This window comes from Leishmania donovani, chromosome 22 (genome assembly GCF_000227135.1).
Source record: "Leishmania donovani BPK282A1 complete genome, chromosome 22".
NCBI lineage: Eukaryota > Euglenozoa > Kinetoplastea > Trypanosomatida > Trypanosomatidae > Leishmania > Leishmania donovani.
In genome coordinates, this window is record NC_018249.1 from 577137 (window position 1) to 589359 (window position 12223).

Here is a 12223-nt window from a genome sequence, read left to right on the forward strand (position 1 = left end):
GCCAAAAAGTGGTTCGGCGCCGGTGGGGTGTGGGGCTGTTTTCTTTGAATTTGAAAATGTGTCGCTCATATTTTGTGGGGTGATGTGGCATCTGATTTTCACGTAAAGCAGATAATCTATAGATAACAAGCGGGTATTTTTTTTTTGAAACAAGTGGGTTGCAGGGCTTTTTTTTTGAGCGACGAAAAGCGCCAGCGCTTAACGACCGCGGGCTTTTGTTAAGACTTATTTTTGAGAAGCAGGGAAGGCAGAGCCAGTAGGCACATCTTATCTAAATATTTTTTGTTTGAAGGCTTTTTTGTTGGCTAGCGGGTATTAAGAATGCGCCCGAGACGCCCAGCGGAACAATTTGAAGCAGCGGCCGCTGGGCTTAGGGCGCGCAAAAGCTAGGGCGCAGGTTTTCAATTTTTGACCTCGCTGGGTGTTATTTTCTTTGAAGTTTCCGGTCGTAAAAGCGGTTGACCGTAAAGACGGGTGGCCGCAGCATAGAAAAAGGGCGGGTCGCCGGCCTGGCGTTTGTTTTTTTCCCTATGGTCCGCCAACGGTTTGCTGGCGACGGCGGTGCCGACTGAGGCCGAACGCTTGAGCATGAGAAAAGTTTGGCCGTAGAAAGGTGGGAAGGCGCTAGCGCTCTTAAATTCATAAAAGCAGGAGACGTTTGGATAACACGATTTGGCGTGCGCCATCTCTTTTTGTAAATGCACAAGTGGCCCCCGCGTCGGCACAGGGGGGGGGGGATGCCAGCAGGCAAAGCGCGGAACCACCACAAGGCCAAAAGCCGGCACAGCTGCTTCTTTGGCGCGTTTCTTTCTGTGTGATTCGGGTGACCGCAACAGCAACGGATTCTTCGGCGTGAAAAAAAGAAATGGTTTTCTCTCTTTTTTCTTCACATTGCGCTTAAAGGGACGGCGCTGTAAAAACAAGTTTTGGACTTAACAGTGCGGCGCCCCAAGGACAGCAGGATTATTTTCTTTCCCCCACTTACCAAAGCACTTGCCAGCCACGCCTGGCAAGCGGAGGTCGAGGCGTTTTATATCCTTTTTAACTTTTTGGTTAAAGCTTCGCTTGTGCGGAAAGCCCGCGCCAGGAGGTAAGGCCAGGGATTTATTCCCAAGCACGCGCGTTTAATGAGGGTGTCGGGTCGCTTTGGCTTTGGGCGCGGGCAGGATTGCGCCTTTTTCCGGGGTAGTAGAAAGGGCCCGGCCCCACGAGCACACTCGGCCCCCCGTCGTTTGGGTGGCGAGTCAAAAAAGCCAGTGTGGCTCCTTTCTCTGCCATTGGGTGGGGTTTTGAAGCCTGTCGAAAAAGGGGGTGTGCCGCGGCCAAAGCGTCTTGGCGTTCTTACCCAACTGGCCTGGCCGCGGTAAAAAGGGGGCTTTGTGCGGCCCCTTTTGGACCCAGCCTGGGGGCCCAAGCCACCCGCAAATGCGCCCGCAAAAAGAAATGGGAATAAGGCAACCACTAGTAAAGCCCATAATCTTGAAGATATTACAAAACGACACGGGGAACTTTTGTCGCGTAATCACGGTGACGTCATCATCCGCGGAGCCGAGCCGAGCGCGAGCGCAGAGGCGGCAAAGGCAGGCGCCGCCTTGTCAGAGGGGCGGCCAAAGAGGCCGGCAGCGTAGCAGCTAATGGGGGCGAGGCTGCCGCGGCTGGGGCCTGCCTTCAAGATTGGCACGCGGCCACCGCTGAACCGTTCGTTTGGGTGGCTGCTGCCAAACTGTAATTGGTGTCGCGGGGCGTTGGGGTGCGATGAACCTCTTTGGCCACACGGTGTGGCGCGGTCGGTGGCAACGAACCGGCTGTAAACGTTTAGCTGCGCGCTGCGGCTGTGCGCTGGGAGGGTCTTGCCCTCCCGCTGTGAACCTCGTCGGCGTCCGGAGCGGGGTCGCAGTGAACTTTGCAAGGTGCCGTGTTCGGGCTTACGCATTGGTAATGGTTTGGGAAGTGTTGCGGTGGGTCTCGCCGTTTGGAAAATGGCGAGGCTTGTGGCTGCTTCGCTAAATTCTGCAGGTGGTTTCTCAAAGATGCATTGGGCTGCTTTTTCGCGCGAAGGTGGCGGCTACACCATCTTATGGCTGCTACGCTGAGTGCTTGGTTGGTGTGCGTTGCCTGTGCGCGCCCATGATCGAGGGGTGCTGGGGTGAGGGGTTGGCTGGGTGAAATCATTTTTTTGAGGACCAGACCTTCGATGCTTTCCTGCGGGAGGATCAAAGGGAGAGCCATGCCCAGGCGTTGGGCAGGGTAAATTCTCAAGGCCTGCTTCTGGTTGCGTCGGTTTTGGCGTCTGGAACGATCGATGGGTGGTTTCTCCACACCTTCCGCCTTTCCCGATGATTTTGTCTGTTGGTCTCGGCGTCAAATTTTCCTTATCGCTGGGGGTGCTTTGCGGTTGTCTTTTTGCTGTCGGGATCGAAAAGATACTAGGGCTCATGCCTCTTTGCTTCTTCGCCAAGGCGGCCGCGGTGTTGGCGGATCTATTTGGGAATCGGGGTGGCTTGCTGTTTCCGGTTTCGTTGGCGGGGGGGGGGTTTCCGGCGGCTCGTGGTGGCGCCAGGCTCTTCCCCTTGTGTGGGTGGGGGTTGGTCTTGGCTGGGGGTGGTCGCTCGGGGCCGCGGTGGCGGTGCCCCGGTCGCGGGTGAGGCCAGAGGGCTGGCGGGGCCCGCTCCGCCTTGACAGGGGGGGGGCCTCAGCCAGAAGATCGGTTTCGAAGGAGGGGGGCGCGGACGGGAAAGGTGTCCTTTTCGAAGTGTTTATTTTGTTATTTTTTGATCGCCGCTGATTTAGCTGCGGTGCGAAAGCCACAGGGGGGGGGGCATGCGCTGCATGAAAAGCCTCCCTAGATGGCCGTGCGCTTCTGACTGCTCGCATGATGCTTTTGAAACACCAGTGCTTCTTCGACAGGTATATCTTTATACTGTACGGTGGTTCCTTTCGATAATGTTTGCTACTGGTGTGAGGATGCGCAACATGTCCTGAAGCAAGCGAGTTTAGTCCCTGCACTTGTCAGGAGAAGAGGGGAGCGTCAGGCATGCTGGGGAAATGCAACTGCTGAGAGGCCTGCCTCGGGGTCGGGGAGCTCAGCACCGTCCAAACTGGCTTTTGCTGATGCTGTTTGATTGGAGGGTGAGTGAGTGCTATTCTGTTTGATGCAGGGAAACGGAAAGAAAGATGTTCCCGGGGCCTTCAAAGCTGGCTTGAGTCTGACTGCAGTAGATTGTTAGCCCTCTTACGCATTGCGAGGCTCAGATTCTGCACGGAAACTGTGGCAACTAACCTGGAAGGGGAAGAGTGCATCTCAAAGGAGTTTTGTTTCTTAAGATCTGAACTGGAGGCATAGTGGCGAGAGGCTGTGGTATGTTCATTGATGGATTACGCGCTTTTCCTGATGATCTTTGTTGTGGACCTGATGCTGTAGCGCACATGGAGCTATCACTCGGAAGTGAGGCTGCCTGTGATGGTTTTCAGAGTCACAGATTTAATTGATGTGGGGTCAAGAAACGCCAAGGCCATACTGTGAGTGGGGGTCGTTAGGATGATAGTTAGGATTCATAATACGCAAGGTGGAGTGGTCGTGTCACGAGAACATTCGACCACTGCAACTGGAATGCCCTTTTCCTTCCCTGCTAAGGAGCCTAACTGATCTTACTCTAAAACTCAAAACCTTGATTCCTCAACAAGCATCACGTTCGTCGTTTTTACTGAGGCTACCATCAGCTCAAAAGCGACTTGTGCTGGACCGAACTACACGGTACCTTGGGATAGTATGATGGGCCTTCGACAATTGTCTTTTCATGCTCGCACAATTGGGAAACTCACTGCATGCAAATGTAGCGCGGAAGCACTAACACTGTACCTGCGTCTTACTTGCTATGCTGGAATGCCTCTGCTTCACAGAGGGCTATAAACGACGGGGATGCGAAGCTCTTTTAAATGCAGTTTTGGCGCTGTTTACTCAGAACAGAAGACCACATTCGGCGCAGCTCAAAAGGCTTGTCTGATACTCTTCTTATGGTACAACTCGAAAGCCAGTGTCTACAAATTTCGATTTTTCTTTCTCTTGCTACTCTTGCGCTACTGTTAAAGTTACAGAAGAGCCGACGACAATACAGCGCGTGCCAGCACACAGAAAATGAAGGTTTGCGCTCTTCGGATAGGCCGTTGCTATGGCGCTTTGCTCTTGCTATTTTATCTGCTTCTGATTTCGTGCCTCGCTCGCTGCGAGAGGAAGCTAGTGGAGGTTCACCGGATCATCGCAGTGGGCGATGTTCACGGCGATGCTGATAATTTTCTGAAAATTCTACGTATAGCAAATCTGATTGAGGACGGCGTAACAGGGGCATCAGGGGTGCTCGATAATCCACCGCGCTGGAAATACTCTTCGAGTCGACCAAACGGGACAGCTGTGAGAACGACCCTTGTCCAAGTTGGTGATTTAATAGATCGTGGCGAGCAGGACTTGCAGGCTCTGAACATTGCCATCTCTCTTCAGGAGCAGACAGCGCAGTCCGGCACGCAAGACGAGGTTGTGCTACTCATCGGGAATCACGAGCTTTTGAATATTCAAGGACATTATCATTACGTCAACAAGAACAACTATGGTGGCTTTCTGAGCAAAGCGCTTCGAGCAGAAGGGATGAAAGCAACAGGCGCGTTTGGCAAGTACATTGTCGATAATTTTAAGGCTGCACACATGGATGAAGGGGTCTTGTTTGTTCACGCCGGTATTGAAACGAGTATGAACATTAAGGACGTTGAGGCGCTCAACGCAGACATCCGCGAGGCTTTGCGCCAAGGCATTTTCCGACATTCATTCCTAGGGAGCAGTGGCCCTCTATGGACGAGGAAAATGATTATAGAAAGCATGAGTGAAGGGTGCTCGGATGTGAGGGCGGCACTAAAGCAGCTTAACGCAACCCGCGTTGTCGTTGGTCACACACCACAGGAATCGGGTCACATTGGGCAGCATTGTGACGGGCAGGTCTTTGCCATCGATGTGGGCATGAGTCGATGGATGTACGACAAGGTTGCAGCACTAGAGCTTGTGTTTTCAAAGTACAAGGACAACATTACTGGAACTGGATCCGCTAGCTTCGTGGTCAGAGAGCTACGTGAGGGTGTTTCGGGGTTTTGCCACACATGCGTTGAGGAAAGGAGCGGTCTCGATACAACAGGAGGTGGCGACTCTGATGAGGAGAACGATATTTTCGATGACTTGTAATCACACTCGGCCCCCCAATACTTATCTTTTCAAAACCCAAGAATATTTTTTTTATGGAGTTCTTTGGTGCTCTGGCTTGTCGGATTAGTCCTCCTTGCTGTATCCGAGTCTTCGCCACTGCTATGTCAAGTGTAAATAGTCTTTTGAAAAAAAAAAAAAAAATCGTATTTCAGCTCTTTGGATCTTGGAAACAGCAACTGAAAAAAGGTCTTGAGAGGGCAGAAATGGAGACACTTATTGCCCTGAAACAGCGGTGATCTTCCATCTTTTCTTTGCCCCTCGTCCACACTTGCACAATCTTTTTTTTTTCGATTAGCAGTCTCTTTCTCATCGTACACCCATCAACTACGAATGCATCCCGGCGGACAATACAAAGGCGATCAGTATCGCAGGCGCGCGGGTTACAGTCAACAAGGTTATCTAGCTGCTCAAGGAAACAATGACCAGTTCTCGGAAAAGACAGGTGGTAGTGGCAGCTACCGGGGCGGCAGAGGACGAGGCGGTTCTTTAAATATTGGGTGGGGTGTGGGAGGAAGCGGCAATTTCCTGGGATATCAGGGAAATCGAGTAGATGTCGAACCGCCGCTGCAGAGGGAAGTGGAAACGCCAAACGGCCCCACAGTTGACAAAAACGATCTCTCGACATGGCGGAGAAAAGACTTCCACGAGCTTGTGAAAGCCTTCGTCGATGACAAGGCCTCCAACGAGCTTTCATTCCCATCCACTTTGACACCTGCTCAACGGAATATGGTGCACCGAATCGCAATGTCATTTAACCTCGATCACAAATCCAGCGGTGAGGGTGCCAGCCGCGCCTTAAAGCTGACAAAAATTGGCGGAATAGTTGATGCACTGAAGCGGCAGCAAGACGCGGCTGAAGGCGGGGTTCGGGTCAAGACCATCGATGGGTATCAAGGGGCGCAAAAACTCAAGCACGACCATCTCTCTGAAAGTGATATTCTCTCGCTTGAAGAAAAGCTCAAGCCGCACAAAAGCAGCATGGCTGCTGAAATCAAGGCTGTGGCGAATGAGCCATCCTTGGAGAGAAAGTGTTTCCGAGTGGCTCAGGGAGGACTCTCTGCAGTGCCTAAACTTAGCCGACCAGTCGACCGCGCTCAATTGAATCAGTTTCGTATGTCGCTACCAGCGTACCGGCATGGCCCACAAATTATTAAATCGGTTCAGGAGAATTCTGTGGTTGTTATTTGTGGCGACACTGGCTGCGGCAAAACTACGCAAATTCCGCAGATGCTCTACGACGCTGGGATTTTCGACAAGCACCATGACGTCATCTGTACGCAGCCTCGTCGAATCAGCGCACTCTCTGTTGCGCAGCGCGTGGCGACGGAACGGGGTGAGGCCTGTGGGGATAGCTGCGGGTACGTTATCCGCTTCGAGAACATGACGAGCGCGAGCTCGCATATTATTTACCAGACTACAGGTATATTGCTACGCCGCCTCCACTCTGAGCCGGACTTGAAGAATGTCGCATGCGTCGTCGTGGATGAGGTGCACGAGCGCGATGTAGAAACGGACTTTTGTCTGCTCTTGTTGCGCGATAGACTGCGTGCACAGCAGGAGCATCCGGAGATATACCCACTGCAGCTCAAGCTTGTAGTGATGTCGGCAACAGTGCAGGTTGACGCGCTTGTGTCGTACTTTTCCGGCTACAACAGAGGTCGCGATATCCCGCTCATCACGATCCCTGGTACACTGTTTCCTGTGAGGGAGTTTTTTTTGGAGGATGCCTTGCGCAAAGTTGGCGCCTCGGCGTCCGCCGCACCAGCGATGAGACTCCTTTCGAACCAGAAGCGAGAGGCTCAGCGGAGCGCCGACACGCTAGAGACCGAGGGTAATGCTGCGTTGTACGAACAGCTGAAGTCGGTGGTGTTCGACACGTTTGACCGGGATGTGGAAGGGCTTGTTCCTTACGATCTTGTGTGTGATTTAATCAAGAAGATTCACGATGAGTCTCGTTCTCACGCGGAGAGTATTTTGGTATTTCTGCCAGGGTGGGCGGCGATTTCCTGCATTGCGAATCGACTCAAGCGCTCACAGTTTGCAAGGGAGCTCTCTATCTTGATGCTACACTCTAGCCTTACGACGGCAGAGCAGCAGCGCGTTTTTGAGCGGCCACCGAAAAACTACCGCAAAATTGTGCTCGCCACTAGCATCGCTGAGATAAGTATCACGATCAACGATATTGTCTACGTTATTGACAGCGGTCTCGTGAAGGGGACGTCATACGATCCTATGGGCAACACCAGCGCTCTCAAGGCGACGCTGATCGGCAAGGCAAACGGGGTGCAGCGACGGGGCCGCGCCGGGCGCTGCCAGCCTGGTGTGTGCTATCATCTGCTTCCTAAGGCGGTGTACGATGACTTGCCCGGCTTCCTCCCTCCCGAAATCGTTCGGTCTCCACTCGAGGAGGTATGCTTGCAATTGAAGGCCATCGAGTCGAACCAGAAATGTGCGCAGGTATTATCGCGGGCGATGAGTGCGCCGCCTACGGAGGCAATAGAGCACGCCGTACAATTCTTGACGGACATGGGTGCGTTTACCACTGAGGAGAAGATGACCAACCTGGGCAGGGCTCTGGCAGCGCTCCCAACGCACCCACTATTGGGCAAGATGCTCTTCACGGCCGCCTGCTTTGGTGTTCTAGACACCGTCGCAACGATTGCGGCTGGTCTTTCGGTCAAGACGCCGTTCATTCGCCCACAGGCCTTTGAAAAGAACAGCGCTAAAGAGAACCTGCTTCGGATTGACAACAACGCTCTGTCGGACCACTTTTGCGTCGTAACTCTGTTCACAGGGTGGATTCGAAGCGGCCGGAGTTTGCATTACGCGACTTCCCACTTTGCTGATAACAACACGCTGCGTTCGCTGGAGCGGACGAAGCTGCAGTTCATCAGACTGGTGCTCCAATCGTCCTTTGCGAAAGGGATCGTGTCCCCGGAGGCTCACTTTTCGCGGTACGCAAGCAACAGAGGGCTTGTCAGGCTCGTTCTCCTCTGGTCTCTGTACCCGCGCCTTGCTACCCTTGAGTACCGTGCCAACCGGGGAAGCCAGAACCCTCAGGTGTTCTGCTGGGACAACAAGGCTGCCGTGTTCTCCATGAATTCGGTGCTGGGGTTCTACAGGCGTAGAGACTTTGGCGCGAACTCCTTTATCGTATACTACGACCGTATGAACCTCGAGGCGATGCTGAGCGTTTTCGACGCAACAGCGGTGTCCCCGATTGACGTTGTGCTGTGCCTGCGCCAGCTCACGGTGCGGCCGCTGCTTGAGGTGCCAGCGCTCTTCTTGCAGGACACTGAGAGCAAGCTGGCTCCGCCGGCGTACCTAGACGTGAACAGCTTGCCAGACAAGGAGAACTACGCGGCGATGTTTTTCGATGGCGACAAGAAGTTGTACGTGGCCCCGAAGAAGCTGGCTGGCGTCCTTCAAACCGCGCGGGACTGCTTAGATTTCTTCCTCGCCACGTGCATCAAAAGCGTCCGCGCAAAGAAATTTCCTGATTCCTTGGTGCATGTTTTGGCACAGATCGTGGGATATCCCATCATTGGCTTCGATACACTTGCCGCTGGGGTGGCTAGTGCAACTCACATGGATCCTGCTATTCAACAAATGCAGCTGGCCAGCGCACATCTACCCGGGTTTGCCCGTCGCCAGGGGCAGGGTGACATAGACTCGGACGTCTCTGACGATGAGGCGCCGATCATCGGAGACGAAGACGACGACACATACCTGGGGCGCTTGACCGCAGAGCAAAAAGCATCCGTGGCGGCCGCTTACGGTGACTTGGCGGTGTTCCGCTACGACGGCGTCGCAGAGCTCTTGCATGCGGCCAAGAGGGCAGAGGGCTTGTCAGCCTTGCCGGAGGAGAAAATGGAAGGAGGGGATGTGAACGCCGCCGGCGACGATGAGGAAGACGAGGAGGATGAGGACGAAGAGATCATCGTTGCTAACCTGAACCTGGAGGAGATGCAAGTTCTGCAAAACGCGTGAGTGCCTCTCAAATCGCTGGCCATCTCTTTTCGCTCGTCAGCTTTGAAGGCGGCCTAGCGTGGAGGTGGGTGCTTTGACGCTAATGCCCATCAGCCCAGGTGAAGACGCTGCTTGCTTCAGCTGCTTGTTGCGTTTCGGCATGTTCTGTCGTTTCTTTCCTTCCCCCCTCTCGCTGCGCTAATTTGTGCTGGTGATTCATATCTTATTACTGCCTCTATGTTCTGGACGCCGAGAAGCAGTCTCCAATTGTAAGGTTTGTTTGCTTCTCTTTTCGCTTTGTTGTCTTCAGGCGAACTCCCTCCGCAAGAAGTATTTATGTTAGAATAAGTTCTCGCTGCATGCGCACGCAGGCACTCATCTGCATGAGGTGCAGATCTCTCTGCACACTATCCTGTAAAACCACTTCGAGGAGAAAAAAGATAAGGGCGGGCCACGTTCTTGAAGATCAACAGAGGAGACTAGCTGTGCCCAGGTTTGACGCGGTGTGTCTGCTGTCCTCGTTTTCCCCTGATGCATGAAAAAAGTAGCAGCTTCGTCTATCTCAGGCGAATGCGCCACGGAAAGTAGCTGTGCAGGTGCCGAGGAGAAGTGCAGATTCCTCCGACACGCTGCCGTTCGACAATCAACTCGGCACAGCGCGTATGGTGGAGCAGTGTCGACAGCAGCCAAGGGGCGCTGTTGTGTGTGTAAAGCAAAAAAAAGCAAAAACTACTGCCACGAAAGTGGCTTCTTTTTTTTTGATTCTTCCTCTCTTCTGTGCACATTTGCCACTGATACTGCGGCACTCTCAGCGGTACGCGGTGCAGTACTCATAAGCACATTCCGATTCGCCTGGACTCAGGGTCAGTAGTAGTAGCATTTGTCGTCTGGAGTGCCTCCAGCAATTCATCAGTATGCTGTGCATCAGGAAGCTAGCGCTCGTTGACAGAGCCGAGCCAGGGACGGTGTGGAGCTACGACCTGAAGAAGCAATGGTACTACGGTGATCTTGTCGCTGTCCGCGTGCACGATTCCAACGAGAAGGTGCTTGGATCGACGATCCCGGATGTCTTTGCCCCGTCATCGGAGGCAGGGCAGTCTACAGTGTGTGTTTCCTGGATCAACGAATACCCAGCGGAGGAGCCGATGGCGTCTGAGAAAGCGCTCGAGGAGAGTCTCGGCGAGCCACCCGCTGGTGACTCACGAGGTGAGGCCGCGATCGACGGAAGCGATCCGCCAGAGCCTAAAGCGTCCCCGGTGACGTCGGGGAGCACGATGAATGGGCTCGAAAATTTGACCACTACGCCAGGTGGCGTGGCCGAAGGCGCCAAATACGCTGAGCCGTGCTCCGCCTCAATTCCACCGAAGCCTGAAATTCCTGCCGGAGGTGCCGCTGAGAGTGATCAAACTGCAACATCTGACAAACCCACCGCTGCTGCTAAAACCGCGACGAAGGCAGCAGAAGATCCGTCGGTGTTGCCAAATTCTTCGGCGGCGGCTCCAGGCTCCCCGTTCAGCGAGGCGCCCACTGCAGAGGAAAGTGGTGCTGCCTGCGTCCCGGTATCCGCGGCTTCGGTGGCACGCAAGCCCATATTTAGCGGCTGCACGCCGATCAGCATTGCTCAGGCGCCAAAGGGTGTTCTCCACTTTCAGGTCATTACGGTGCTCGGCACAAAGGTGGCCGTGGGAGGGGCGAATGTACAGTCAATCCTGGAGGCTGACACGTCGGAATCACCCCGTGTTCAGCACTACGCTGTGCTCATCACCCCAGCCAACACAAATGCGGAGAGTGCCAGCACAATTCACGCGGTGCTGGAATTCAGCGTTGTTGTCGGGACAATAGATATTGCTACCGTAGTTTCTTTAGCCGCCAGCGCTTCGTACGCACCGATGCCCACGCCTCTCCGTGCCGGTAGCACTTGTGCTTTTTCGACCCACACCTTCTACTTCCCCTCTAAGTTTCTCACTGGGAACGGCGTCTACATTGTGACGAATGTGCTGTGCGCGGAGAGCTTATCGGACAACTCCGTGCACTTGGAGTTTGCCTTGCCAGAAGACTTAAAACGGTTGCATGTGCTGCCGGAGAAGAAGGCTGTCCTCAAAGAGCGCGGCGAGCGCGCCTACTTCACGTGCACTTGGGATGTGCTTAGTCCCTACGTGGGCACCGCTAACGGCAAGGACTCGCAGCTTACATCGGCTGGGCTTCATGTTTTGATCCGCGACGGCGCTGAAAGCAGGGCTCCTTTTGATATCGAACTGGTTGGTGAGCCTCCGTCAACAAACAGCGTGGGTCCTTACATGTTTTTTGTAAACCACGCCAAAGTCACGAACAACTCTTGCAATGCGGATGATGAGGCGATCTTGATGGACATTTTACCTATTTCACTCGTCACTCGTGCGGTCGCGTAGCCGGCCACTGCGACACGGATGCCGTCAGCCGGTGGCATGAATCCCTCACGTCCTCATCTGCTGCGCTGAGAGGGAGAGCCGCTGGGCCTTTGTTCTTTTCGTTTCTGCGGTCTCGGACATCTTCCACGAGTGACAAAGCGCGACAGAGGGACGCTTTCCTTCTTTGTTCTGCCATGCATTTTTTTCTCACCCATCGTGATTTGCGCAAACTATTTATCTTTTCCTACTTTGTGTACCGAGGCTTATCTTATCCGCCCCACCTTGTCGCTTGTGCGAACAGGGGCGAGGGGGGAGGCCTGACAAAAACACGCACGGCACGCTCACCCCTTGCCTCTCCCTCCTTGTTCCTATTTCAGATATGTCACTGTGGTGTTTCTCTTGCTTTTCAATCGCTGCTCGCCGAGGTCTCTGTACAGCGCCCCTTTCCGCTGTAGAGGTCAGCCGCTTTGCTTTGTTCGAGTCTTCGTGTACAAGTGAAAGAGCCTGTCCTCCACCTTTTTCTTTTTTTTTGTCACTCGATAGTTCAGCCCTGATAACAGTAAGAAACACCTCAGTGCGTGGCATCACAGGGCCCAGCACCCGCCCCGTGGGGGAGCCCAGC

At 53.9% G+C, this 12223-nt stretch overlaps 3 protein-coding genes across 3 annotated transcripts; all 3 read left to right on the top strand.

Annotated features, from left to right (window-relative positions):
- Positions 1-4135: 4135 nt before the first annotated feature.
- On the top strand, positions 4136-5224 carry LDBPK_221340 (Serine-threonin protein phosphatase, putative; the record flags this gene model as incomplete). The annotated part of the gene is made up of 1 exon (XM_003860832.1): positions 4136-5224. The coding sequence occupies one exon, from the start codon at positions 4136-4138 to the stop codon at positions 5222-5224; it is 1089 nt and encodes a 362-aa protein (XP_003860880.1).
- Positions 5225-5971: 747 nt separating this feature from the next.
- On the top strand, positions 5972-9235 carry LDBPK_221350 (ATP-dependent DEAD/H RNA helicase, putative; the record flags this gene model as incomplete). The annotated part of the gene is made up of 1 exon (XM_003860833.1): positions 5972-9235. The coding sequence occupies one exon, from the start codon at positions 5972-5974 to the stop codon at positions 9233-9235; it is 3264 nt and encodes a 1087-aa protein (XP_003860881.1).
- An 893-nt stretch (positions 9236-10128) lies between these two features.
- On the top strand, positions 10129-11622 carry LDBPK_221360 (hypothetical protein, unknown function; the record flags this gene model as incomplete). The annotated part of the gene is made up of 1 exon (XM_003860834.1): positions 10129-11622. The coding sequence occupies one exon, from the start codon at positions 10129-10131 to the stop codon at positions 11620-11622; it is 1494 nt and encodes a 497-aa protein (XP_003860882.1).
- Between the last annotated feature and the right edge of the window lie 601 nt (positions 11623-12223).